We start from the raw sequence: 12,173 nt of genomic DNA, 5'->3' as shown, positions 1-12,173 counted from the left end.
CATGATGACATTCCACATTAAGCAGAGGTTCACCTGCACATCTGCCAATGTGGTATACTGCATCCAGTGTACTCGGTGTGGCTACCTCTACATTGGGGAAACCAAGCGAAGGCTTGGAGACCGCTTTGCAGAACACCTCCGCTCAGTTCGCAACAAACAACTGCACCTCCCAGTCGCAAACCATTTCCACTCCCCCTCCCATTCTTTAGATGACATGTCCATCATGGGCCTCCTGCAGTGCCACAATGATGCCACCCGAAGGTTGCAGGAACAGCAACTCATATTCCGCCTGGGAACCCTGCAGCCTAATGGTATCAATGTGGACTTCACCAGCTTCAAAATCTCCCCTTCCCCAACTGCATCCCGAAACCAGCCCGGTTCGCCCCCTCCCCCCACTGCACCACACAACCAGCCCAGCTCTTCCCCCCCACCCACTGCATCCCAAAACCAGTCCAACCTGTCTCTGCCTCCCTAACCGGTTCTTCCTCTCACCCATCCCTTCCTCCCACCCCAAGCCGCACCCCCATCTACCTACTAACCTCATCTCACCTCCTTGACCTGTCCGTCTTCCCTGGACTGACCTATCCCCTCCCTACCTCCCCACCTATACTCTCTCCACCTATCTTCTTTACTCTCCATCTTCGGTCCGCCTCCCCCTCTCTCCCTATTTATTCCAGTTCCCTCTCCCCATCCCCCTCTCTGATGAAGGGTCTAGGCCCGAAACGTCAGCTTTTGTGCTCCTGAGATGCTGCTGGGCCTGCTGTGTTCATCCAGCCTCACATTTTATTATCTTATTAAGGATTATCAGGTCAGCTACGATCTCATTGAGTGGCACAGCCAACCCAATGGGCCAAATGGCCTACTTCTACTCCTGGATTTTACGGTCTTACTTCTATTTACCCTGCTCAGCTCTGCAAACCTTAATACCCCTGGTTAGTGAAATTCAACTGAATCCTGTTTTGACGTGTTTAACTTATTTCCTGCTCCTCCCATCAGTCTCTAAGGATTCCTGGGAAGAGCAAGCTACAGTTTCCCATCATTTGAAGATTTGCTTCCTGACAATATCCATAAATGGCCCAACTCTAATTTTAAGCGTATGACCTCTTATTCTGCTCCTTTTCCATCTTCCTACTAACTCCTTCCATCATTGTAAGTGCCTCAATCAGATCAAACTCATAACTTCCTACACTTAAATTTTAACACAAACACTGTCTTTGCAAACTGCCCTACTTGAAACCTTGTAGCTTGTTCTGGTGAATTTCTAAAGTAATTATTAACTTGTAACTTGGTGATTCACAAAAGATCATCAAACACTGAAGAGAGTTGGAGGGAGTTCAAAGGCAGGGAGAGTTTTCGTCCCATATGAGCCCCAACTAAAACTAACCACTTTAAGACCTCAATGGGCCCAAGAATGATGGACTGCCTGACAGCATCCCCTGCTCCCATCCCCTATACCACTCAGACAGGCCAGTTACTGGTGGATAGAGGGAAGGTAGCCTTCAAGTCCACTTGAAGGACAAGTGACCAAAGGACCTAAAACTTAACACGGTGCCACTGTAGGCAGAAATCTGGAAGTCAATAAATGACTAGGTCTAGGCTTCATGGTAACCAGGAGCCCAGGAATCGCATCAGCCAAGACCTGAGAGCTGTGAGAACCTCACGGCTGGATCCTTCATAGCTTGGTCAGGGGAACTAACAGGGGGAATTGTGGCCGGTGACGTTTACCAGCTGGCATCGCATCCTACCTGATCTTGCACGTCTTCGTCACATAGTTCCAACTGCATGATGTGTTCAAATGGTCGGAAAAGGGCCTCGTTGAAGTGAAAATATGGCAGCTCATTCCAGTCAGTTAGGACTTCAGTCAGAATATCATGGATAAAGGAAACGGCTTTCTGGGAAATGTGCCTCTCCTTGTGACAGGCAGCCTGGACAAAGCAAAAAATCCTTATTTAGTTCCAATGAAACCAAAGGAGAGAAAAACATATTATATTAAAAAACTACTTCAGTTCTCAGCTGATGATGATTTCCAGAAGTCTTCTTGTTTCAACATAAAAATAAGAAAATACTTGAAGGAAATGGATCCAGGAAAGTTTGTAACAGGAGGCAACAAGTTAATCTTTCAGGTCAATGATCTTTTCCACAGATCTGGCAGGAGTTTATGACCAATCTGTTCAAAGTGACGACAACTTGTCCATTTGAATTTTGTGTCCAAATGCCTTAACGATGAGGCTCAGGGGAAATTGAGAAGGAAAGCGAAACAGGTAATCCTGAACTCTGGATTCCACTACCCAATGGGGCATTCAAAACAGCCCCAAACCCAGTGCAACTCACGACCCTGAGCAGATATCTTCCTCAAATTGAGAGTGTAGCCACCATTTGTAATGTGCCCAATTAGCCTCAATATTGTTAATGATCAGGTCACTGATATTAAACGAGGGACAAACCATTGATCGGGATACCGTGCAGAGCTCCCCTGCTCTCCTTTCAGATATGTGCACCCGAGGGGGCAGAGAGAGTCTCGGGTTAATTTCTTATCTGAAAGCAAACGCCCCAGACAGTGCGGCATTCCCTCAGCACTACACTTGGGGTGGGTACCAAAGGCCAACGAGGTGAGTCCCCTGACAGTGGGAATACAGGAATGGAATTGGGTACTTACCTCTGCTAAGTGAGGGCCCACCACACTCCAGGTCTTCATGAGGTGCAAGAGGGGACGGGACCGGCTCCGCACAATTCGGAGCATCACATCACCAAGTCGAAAGAGATGTAGACCACTCCTCTGTTCGTGGGTAGATTTAGCATCTCCTGTTGACCAGAACAGATGGAATTAAAAACCAACGACATTTGTTCTCATCAATGTCACAAATAACAGCTGGGACTAAGGGTAAACTTTCCTTCCTTATCCTTCTCAACCAAACATGCAAGATTCTGTGTCCATATTTATAAGGCCCAGCATTCCGGATTCCTTTCTCAACGTGCCCTGACACATTTAACAAACCTGCGCATATCTTCCCAGCCTATACCCTAAGGAGGAAAACACACTGATCACTAGTGGAGGTCATACAGGCCACAACTCTTCCCATTCTGTCTAGTCCATACACTTCACAATGGCCGGAACACTTAGAGATCATGGTCCAGTAACCAGCCAACAGGAAAACAGTTCTTGTTAACCTCAAAAGCTGAAGCTTTCTTTGTGGATGCTCAGCCTGGCCTCCGTGGGAGCTTTGCCCATGAGTTGTGACTTGCCACACAGGAAGCCCAGAAAATAAACCTTGACAGGTTGCTGGTGGGTATGGAGCTCCTCAGTCAAAGGCATTTGGTGTCCAATGGAGGGATCTGACATTGTTCCACTGAGAGCCATCTCATGACTCTGCTCCCTGTGAACTATAACACGTTGCAGTACAGCCGCCATTACTCTCCCATGTTTGGGTCCATTAGGGATCTTGGCCCTTCGGCAGCTATAGTACCGTCAACAGCCACTGTCTTCCTGGTGGCACTGCTAAGCCTCCAAATGGCAAACAGCTCTCCAAGAAAAAGGAACTTATTCTCTCAGAGTCTTTGGTCCACGGAGGGCCCACCAATGCCTAATTAAGTGCACTTCATCCAAGGGGCCATGTCAGATACAGGCAACGCAAGGCTGTCTCCAACTGAAGGGTGAGTCTCCACACACCCCCCATCCCCAGGATTGACTCTATCATAGACACACTCTGTGATAAAGGCTAATCACTGTCACTAATCAGCAACTCCATGATTGTGCACCATGAGACTGCCTGGGTAGGTGTGAACACATTGGATCATAAGTCTTGTCACATTTAGTAATTCATTGAAGCATAGAAAATAGGAGCAGGAGTAGGCCATTTGGCCCTTCAAGCCTCCACCATTTCATAAGATTATAGCTGATGGTCCAATTCAGTACCCACTTTCTCTCCATATCTTTTCATCTACTTAACACTAAGAACAAGACCTAACTCCCTCACTGAATCACAGAATAACTGAAGTGTTAATGCACGGGAGGAGGGTATTTGGCCTATCTATTACCTAGTGCCAATCTCCTGCCTTTTCGCCATATGTCTGCATACCACTTCTGTTCAATAATCAACAAATGCTCTCTTCCGTGCACCCCAATGGAACCTGCCTCCACCACATTTCCAGGCAGTGCATTCCATAACCTAACTATTCACTGTGAAACTGTTTCTCCTTATCTACTTTATCCAGTCCCCTCGCGATTTTGAAAACCCCTAAAAAATACCGCCTCCCCCACCCCGGGCCTTCTTCTCTACAAGGAGATCAGATGCAACCTCTTCATTCTACCATCCTTCTTGGAAACATTCAATGTTTTGCCCTGTACTGCTTTATGTGACAGAGAATTCCATGGGCTCACCAAAGTTTGCAGACGACACAAAGGTTGGGGGAGCTGCGGATAGTGAGGAGGATTGCCAGCGGATACAGCAGGATAAAGACAGGCTGGAGACTTGGGCGGAGAAATGGCAGATGGAATTTAATCCGGACAAATGTGAGGTGATGCATTTTGGAATGTCTAATGCAGGAGAGAAGTATACAGTAAATGGCAGAATCCTGAGAAGCATTAACACACAGAGGGATCTAGGCATTCAGTTCCCTGAAAGTGGCAACATAAATAGAAAAGGTGACTGAAGCCGAAATAGTCATCCACTTGACTCCTCAGTCAACGGGAACATCCTTCCTGTGCTTACCCTGTCTAGTCCTGTTAGAATTTTATAGGCTTATACCAGATTCCCCTTCATTCTTCTAAACTTAAATGAATACAGTCCTAACTGATTCAAGTCTCTCATCATGCATCAGTCCTGCCATCCCAGGAACCGGTCAATAACCCTGACCTTACACAGCTTACAGGGTGGACATTTCTGTCTGCTCCACATTTGTGCTTAAAATTGCGTTGGTCACTGAAGTCTGAACCAGTAACCCAGCGACCTCACTGTAGGGAGTGATAGAAGGTTGGAAGAACTGCTGAGTGTTACCTGGCATTGCTAGTGAGTAGTCCACAGTTTCTGTAACAGAGTCAAAGAGTTGAGCCTGTGACACTTTCCTCAGCTGATTGAGAAATCCCACCAGAGCGTTGAGATTCAACTTCACAGCAGCATCTTCAAATAACCTGCGAGAGAGGGGGTCAGGAGGAAGAGGGGAGAGAGAAAAGAAAGAGTGAGATAGATTGAAGAAGAGAAAAATGATAAAGTAAATGGTGAGAAACATCAGTAATGAGGATGGATTGAAGAGGGTGGGACACTTCTCCTTGGAAAGAAGAAGGCTAAGAGATTATATGTTAGAGGTTTCAAACCCACAAGCAAGCTGGATAGAGTAGGTATGCAGAAACTGTTTCTGTTTGTAAAATAACCAAGAACAGGAGGGGAGATAATGGGAACTGCAGATGCTGGAGAATTCCAAGATAATAAAATGTGAGGCTGGATGAACACAGCAGGCCAAGCAGCATCTCAGGAGCACAAAAGCTGACGTTTCGGGCCTAAACCCTTCACAGATTTAAAGTGAATTGCAAATGAAACAAATGTGGAGTAAGGAAAATCCTTTTCATACAATGAGTGGTTAGGGGAAGAAGTATGCTGCCTAGAAATACGGTGGAGACGGGTTCAATGGAGGAATTTAAGAGGAGCTTTGGATGATTACTGGGATAGAAATGGTGTGCAAGGGTATGGGGAATAGGCAGGAGATTGGCACTTGGTTAAAATGTTTATTTGAAAAACTGGAACAGGCACAGCGGACCGAATGGTCTTCTTCTGTGATCCAATGAAATTGCAAAAATCACAGTATCATACAGAATTGCTACAGTATGGAAGGAGGCCATTCGGTCCACTATGTCTGCACCACCTCTCTGAATGAACAGCTCACTTCATATTATTCGCCTACTCTCTCTCTTTAGCCCACCACATTCCTCCTTTCCAGACAACAATCTAGTTCCCTCCTGAATGCTTTGATTGAATCTGTCTCTACTGCATTCTCAGGCAAATACTCACGGTGTGAACCAGTTTCTCCTCCTGTTTCAATTGTTTCTTTTGCCAATTATCTTCAATCTGTTCCTGTTTTATTTGATCCTTAGACCAGTGGTAACAGTTTGTACCTATCCCTTCATGATGTTGAACCTCTCAACAGCAGAACAGTCCCCACTTCTCCACTGTACCTCTGAAACTGAGACTTCTCATCGCTGCAACCTTCCTCATCAATTAATTCTGCGCTCACATCGTCAGAAGAGTAGGGCCAAATCTGGATGCAGAACTCCAAAGTTCTATACATGCATTACATTGCTTGCTTGCTTTTGCATTCTATGCCCTTCATAATAAGTCCATGGTGTTATATATTTTATTGGCATCCTGCACTGCCCTATGAAAGATTTATGCTCACATATAATGCATGGAGGCGAATACCACAGTGCTGGGTGGTAGAAGGTTGAGATGGTTGAAGGGGTCCTAAACTGCCCGTACTCCTGCGGCTTTGAAGGCCCATGTTCAGGCAGCTTGTGTCAGGTTAAATTACTGTACCACCACCTCCCCCCAACCCATGGTTTCTTTATTTAAAGGTTCATCCTTCATATATTCAGTAGCATTTCAGCCCCACAAGTCTGACCTTTGGCCACTTAGTACAGAGGGGAATCTGGTAATCTGGAGGATCCCTTTGTGCATCGGCTCCTGGGTCTGCTCCACAGCAGCCATTAACAGGTTCAGTCAGTGGGCCATCGAGCATGTCATTAGATCCAACTACCTCAGTTCCATGGCTACGTCCATGCCCATGTGCTCCTTAGGACAGGCAGCACATGGTGCCCACTGGTACACTCAAGGTGTTCTGTAACCTGTGGACATCACTGAGGCTGCAGTGCAATATCTCCCCTCTGAGTAATATTTTTATTTAAATTTGAATTTAAATTTCTTTTGGAATTCAGCTTTTAGTTTGCTTCAATGCGAAGGGTTGCCTCTTAAATTAATTGATTCATTTGATTTTGTTGGTTTTTGAAAAGAATTTACCCTCCCCCCACCTGATTCCTCTGTTTCTGAACATCCTTTAGAATTGTGTACTCCTCACTTAATCATCTGTGTTGTTCCTAACAAAATGAATCGCCAGTTGTGATTAGTGAGGTGATAAGGTCTGTCCTGTCGGTTTTTCCCACACCAGAATTTTACTGGTTTATCTTCAGGGTTTCAGCTGAAGGGAGGGGCTGAATAGCCTGGGGCTATTTTCCCTGGAGCATCGGAGGCTGAGAGGTGACATTATAGAGGTTTATAAAATCATGAAAGGCGTGGATAGGGTGAAAAGCCAAGGTATTTTCCCTAGGATAGAGGCATCCAAAACTAGAGGGCATAGATTTAAGATGAGGGGGGAAAGTTTTAAAAGGGATCTAAATAGGCAACTTTTTCACCATGAAGGTGGTGTGTGTATGGAATAGGCTGCTGAAGGAAGTGGTGGAGGCTGGTACAATCACAACATTTAAAAGGCATCTGTGTGGGTATATGAATAGGAAGAGTTTTGAGGGACATAGGCCAAATGCTGGCAAATGGGACCAGATTAATTTAGGATATCCGTCAGCATGGACAAGTAGGACCAAAGGGTCTATTTCCCTGCTGTACAATGCTATGACTCTATGCTCTCTTGCTCAGGCTTTGTGTCTCACTCTTTCAAAGGATTTTACCAATAGTTCTCTCCATGTGGGCCTTGTGGTAAACATTGTCTTGTTTTCTTTTGTGCATCAGTTTGCCCACTTTTCAGTCTCATATTCCCTGAAATTCCAATCACTAAACCTCTCTATCTATTCCGCCATTCTTCCAATGGGCCTTAACAACAACTTATATTTACATAGCACCTTTCACTTAATGAAACATCTCAAGGTGCTTCACAGGAGCACTATAAAACAAAAATGGCACTAAGCCACAAAAGCAGCTAGTAGGGACAGTACATACCACTGTGGCCAAAGAACAAAGAGGTAGAAAAGCAGAGAGTTTAGAGAGCGAATTCCAGGATTCACAGTGTAGGTGTGGCCAATCACGGTGGAGTGAATAAAGCTGAGGCATCTCCAGAGGCCAGAATTAGAGCAGCGCAGGTATTTCACAGGGTTAGACAGCTGAAGGAGATTCCAGAAATCAGGATTTGAAAACGAGGATGTAAATTTTAAAATCAAGACATTGTTTCACTGAGAACCAATGCAGGTCAGCGAGCACAGGGGAGTGGGACTTGGTGGGAGAAAGAACAAGGGTAGCAGAGTTGTGGATGACCTCAAGTTTACAGAGGGTGGTATGTGGGAGGCCAGGCAGGAGTGTGTTAGAATAGTCATGACCAGATGTAGCTTCTGTTCTCAACTGAGCTCTCAAGCACCTTCCTCAATGTCATCGTCTTTGGTTTAGCGTCCATTTTTGTTTGATTACTCTCTTGTGAAGTACCTATGAGTGTTTTTTTCCGCGTTTCATACACCATAGAAATGTAAGCTGTTGCACAACATCAAGGCAGTTGATTCTTAACTGCGCTCTGGGCAATAAATGCTGGCCTAGCCAGTGATGCCCATATCCTGTGAATGAATATTTAAAAAAAAGAATTTTGGGTCAAAACCTTGAGTGCTTGCACAATAAATCATCTACCATTTTTTAACTCTCATTTCTACCTTGTGCCTATGTTTTTTAGGTATTCATTCAACACTTTTCACTGTACTCCTGTACTTGAGTACACATGACAATAAAATCTAAAACCTAAATCTAAATCAGAGTTACAGTTCCAACATTAATTAACTTTTTGCCCAATGCTGCTTGATGTATCTGAGGAAAACTGGATAGAAGGCAAACCATTTAATTCCTTCTTAATAATATTCTTAATGCTATGAAGAGGAGAGGCAGGGTATGTGGACTTTACACAGCAATTGGTATTGACCTGCAACCCACTGCCCACTGTGAAAGCAGAGATGATCGATGATTTCTAAACTAAACTGGATGACCACTCAAGGGAAATCAATTTGCAGGATCAGAGGAAACGGGAGGCTACAAAGCATGGACTCACTGGTCTGAACAGCACCCTTCAGAGCCATATTGACACTATGAAAAGTATGAATATTTTTAATTACAAAGTATTTGCAGTTGTTATGGTCCCAGGTGATGGCAATACTGGATACGTCAGATCTCAAAGTACAACCTGACTTGATAGATCATAACTTTTACTTCCATCATTTTATTACCATAGTGGCCGGTCACTGATCATATTTACTAGAGGCTGGCAATGTACTTTTAACAAAATAACATATTTCATAAAGAATAAGAAAAAAAAGACAACTTTTAAACATTTTATCGTAAACAACTATATTTCCAACAATATCCTTTACAGATACTCATCCTCAGTGAATTATCAATCTGATCTTCACTCTTCAACTTCTAACTAAACTGACAAGGTTGCAAGTGTTTCCTTTTCATGAACTTTTACACATTCAACAGGAATGATCCTTTCAGTCTCTTTTGGAGAATCAGAGACACAGGCTAATTCATTGACTTCTCTCGCTGAACTCTAAGAGGAAAAACTCACAGTTTTTTTTCCCAGCCAGCAGGTTCCATAATCTCACCGCTCTTTGCATAATGATGTTCCTCCTGAACTCCCTATTGGCTTTATTAAGGACTATTTTATATTCGGTGAATTATGCTGTCTCTCACTGAGTTACCTGCTAATGAGACAGCATAGACAATTACAGGAAGTGATACCATGTGACATGATCCTGCATTGACTTGGAGACTGCATATGGCAAACTGAAATAGCTGTCAAATGTTTCTGAAATAAACGTGAATCTTCTCCTTACCTCAGCAGACTTAACAGGGCCTGAGAGCAACATTGAGGCGCAAAGCCTCACAACATTTAAAAAGGACTCAGATGAGCACTTGAAATGTCATATTCAAGGCTATGGGCCTAGTGCTGAGAAGTGGGATGAGTGTAGATTTAGTGTAGCTATGGCAGTACATTCTTGATGGGCAAAAGGGCCTCTTCTGTGCTGTATGATTCTAAAATTATTCAGCAGCACCACAGGAGTAAGGACCTGCCTCCTCATTCTGCTCACAAGATTGGAAGGGGATGGCAAACCACTATTGACTAAAACAGCAAAGAGAACAGCTCAGGATGAAGCATCAGAGACAATGAACAAGGGAGCTCCTTGTGGGCAGACTCATACATGACTGAGTGATTCGGAGATCTGTAGGCCCTGGATTTGCTCACATATACTGACATACTGGACATTTCCTGGGAATTTCACAAAGGGTGCAGAATACCTTGGCCAAGACTCCCATGTGCTTACTTGTCAGCCAGTGTGGAGAGTGTGCAGACAGCCCTGGCTGCATTGTTCCCGTTCAACACGCCTCCTCCTCGGAAGTCAAATGCCTTCCCCTTGCAGTTGTCCCTGATCAGCTCCTGAATGGTGACCGCCTGAATGACAGGGTTGCCGATATTGGTGTCCAGTTCGGTGCTGGGATTCTTGATGGAGTTCAGTGCTATGTCCGCCGGCTGCAGGGAGCTGGATGCCTGCTGTGTGATGGCAATGGGAGGCTGCGAGCCTCCGTCACTGAACTGACTGTGCTCCAACGTACTGATGTACTCGCACACTCTGTACAGAGAAATGGAAACACATTTACAGCTGGTTCCCCTGGCACTGAACCATTCTGTAAACTATAGAGTCATACAGATGTATGCATGACCCTTCAGTCCAACTTGTTCATGCTGACCAGATATCTTAAATTAATCTAGACCCATTTGCCAGTATTTGGCCTATATCCTGCTAAACCCTTCCTATTCATGTACCCATACAGATGCCTTTTAAATGCTGTGATTGTACAAGCTTCCACCACCCCCTCTGGCAGCTCATTCCATACACACACCCCCTCTGTGTGAAAAGGTTGCCCCTTAGGACCCTTTTAAATCTTTCCCCTTTCACCTTAAACCTATGCCCCTTAGTTTTAGATTCCCCTACCGCAGGGAAAAGGCCTTTGCTATTCATTTATCCATGACCCTCATGATTTTATAAACCTCTATAAGGTCATCCGTCAGCCTCCGATACTCCAGGGAAGATAGTCCCAGCCTATTCAGCCTCTCCCAACGGCTCAAGCCCTCCAACCCTGAGAACATCCTTGTAAGTCATTTCTGAACCCTTTCAAGTTTCATAACATCCAACCACTTGCTATTTCACAAACAGTAGGGAAACTGGATACTAATAATTCATTTCTTTAGAGAAATTCTCTCATTTTTGTGGGCATGGTAATATTGTGGTGATGTCATCTGATTAGAATCCCAGACCAATGTTCTGGGGACAATAAATTCAAATCCTACCATAACAATGATGAAATTTGACTTCAGTAAAACCTGGAATAAAGAGCTGGCCTAATGGTGACCATGTAACCACTGTCAATTGTCATAAAAATTTATCTGGTTCCCTAATGTCTTTAGGGAAGGATATCTGCCATCCTTATCTGGTCTGGCCTACATGTGACTCCAGACCACAGCAATGGAGTTCATTCTTAACCACTCTCTGACCAATTAAAAATAGGCAATAAAGGCTGGCCCAGCCACTGATTACCACAACCTGAATGAATTTTTAAAAAATATTATTGCCCGTCCCTAATTGTCTTTGAACCCCTTGAATGGCTAGGCCATTTCAGAGGGTGATTGAGAGTCAAAGACATTGCTGTGGGTCTGCAGTTACTAAGACTGACAGAATTTATAGTCTCTAAAGGCCATTGGTGAACCAAGGTAGGTTTTTACAACAATCAGTGATAGGTCCATGCAAACATTACTGAGCTTGATTTTCAGTTCAAAATTTATTCAATCTTCCTGGGATTTGGTTCCAAATAAACCTGGGCTACTACTGGAGTGATGTTACCACCATGTCACAGTCATCCCCTTAAAAGGCTTGGGTTTACTTGCAAAGTGTTTTCACTTGGCATTATGAGTGAAAAGGCACTATTGACTTACCAGACCACAGAGCTGCTCTCTCATCAGATATTTAGAGAGAGAGAACTCGTGGTGGTTTACCCTGAGGATCACCATGCCTCAGGGGAGTGGAGAGGTTGAGATGAAGATGGTAATTTTAGCCACTTCAGGAATTGAACCCAAGTTGTTGGCACCACTGACCAACCAACTGAGTTAAATTGATTCCATGGCACCACATGTACACACTGTGTAAATAA

At 44.4% G+C, this 12,173-nt stretch overlaps 1 protein-coding gene across 2 annotated transcripts in view; it reads right to left on the bottom strand.

The window, feature by feature from the left end:
• arfgef3 (ARFGEF family member 3) overlaps nucleotides 1-12,173 on the bottom strand; it is a 147,864-nt gene that overhangs the window by 45,349 nt on the left and 90,342 nt on the right. The window contains exons 19-23 of one of the 2 annotated variants that reach the window (XM_059648743.1): nucleotides 10,292-10,597; nucleotides 4,995-5,128; nucleotides 4,379-4,534; nucleotides 2,657-2,802; nucleotides 1,746-1,925 (exon numbers count right to left, since the gene is read on the bottom strand). In XM_059648743.1, the coding sequence (XP_059504726.1) occupies nucleotides 1,746-1,925; nucleotides 2,657-2,802; nucleotides 4,379-4,534; nucleotides 4,995-5,128; nucleotides 10,292-10,597 (922 nt within the window). The remainder of the gene's footprint in view (nucleotides 1-1,745; nucleotides 1,926-2,656; nucleotides 2,803-4,378; nucleotides 4,535-4,994; nucleotides 5,129-10,291; nucleotides 10,598-12,173) is intronic. The other variant, XM_059648744.1, reaches the window with a different exon arrangement.

The sequence above is a fragment of the Stegostoma tigrinum genome, chromosome 9 (genome assembly GCF_030684315.1).
Source record: "Stegostoma tigrinum isolate sSteTig4 chromosome 9, sSteTig4.hap1, whole genome shotgun sequence".
Classification (NCBI taxonomy): domain Eukaryota; kingdom Metazoa; phylum Chordata; class Chondrichthyes; order Orectolobiformes; family Stegostomatidae; genus Stegostoma; species Stegostoma tigrinum.
Note: the sequence above shows the minus strand (reverse complement) of the source record. Positions and strands in the feature narration are given on the sequence as shown.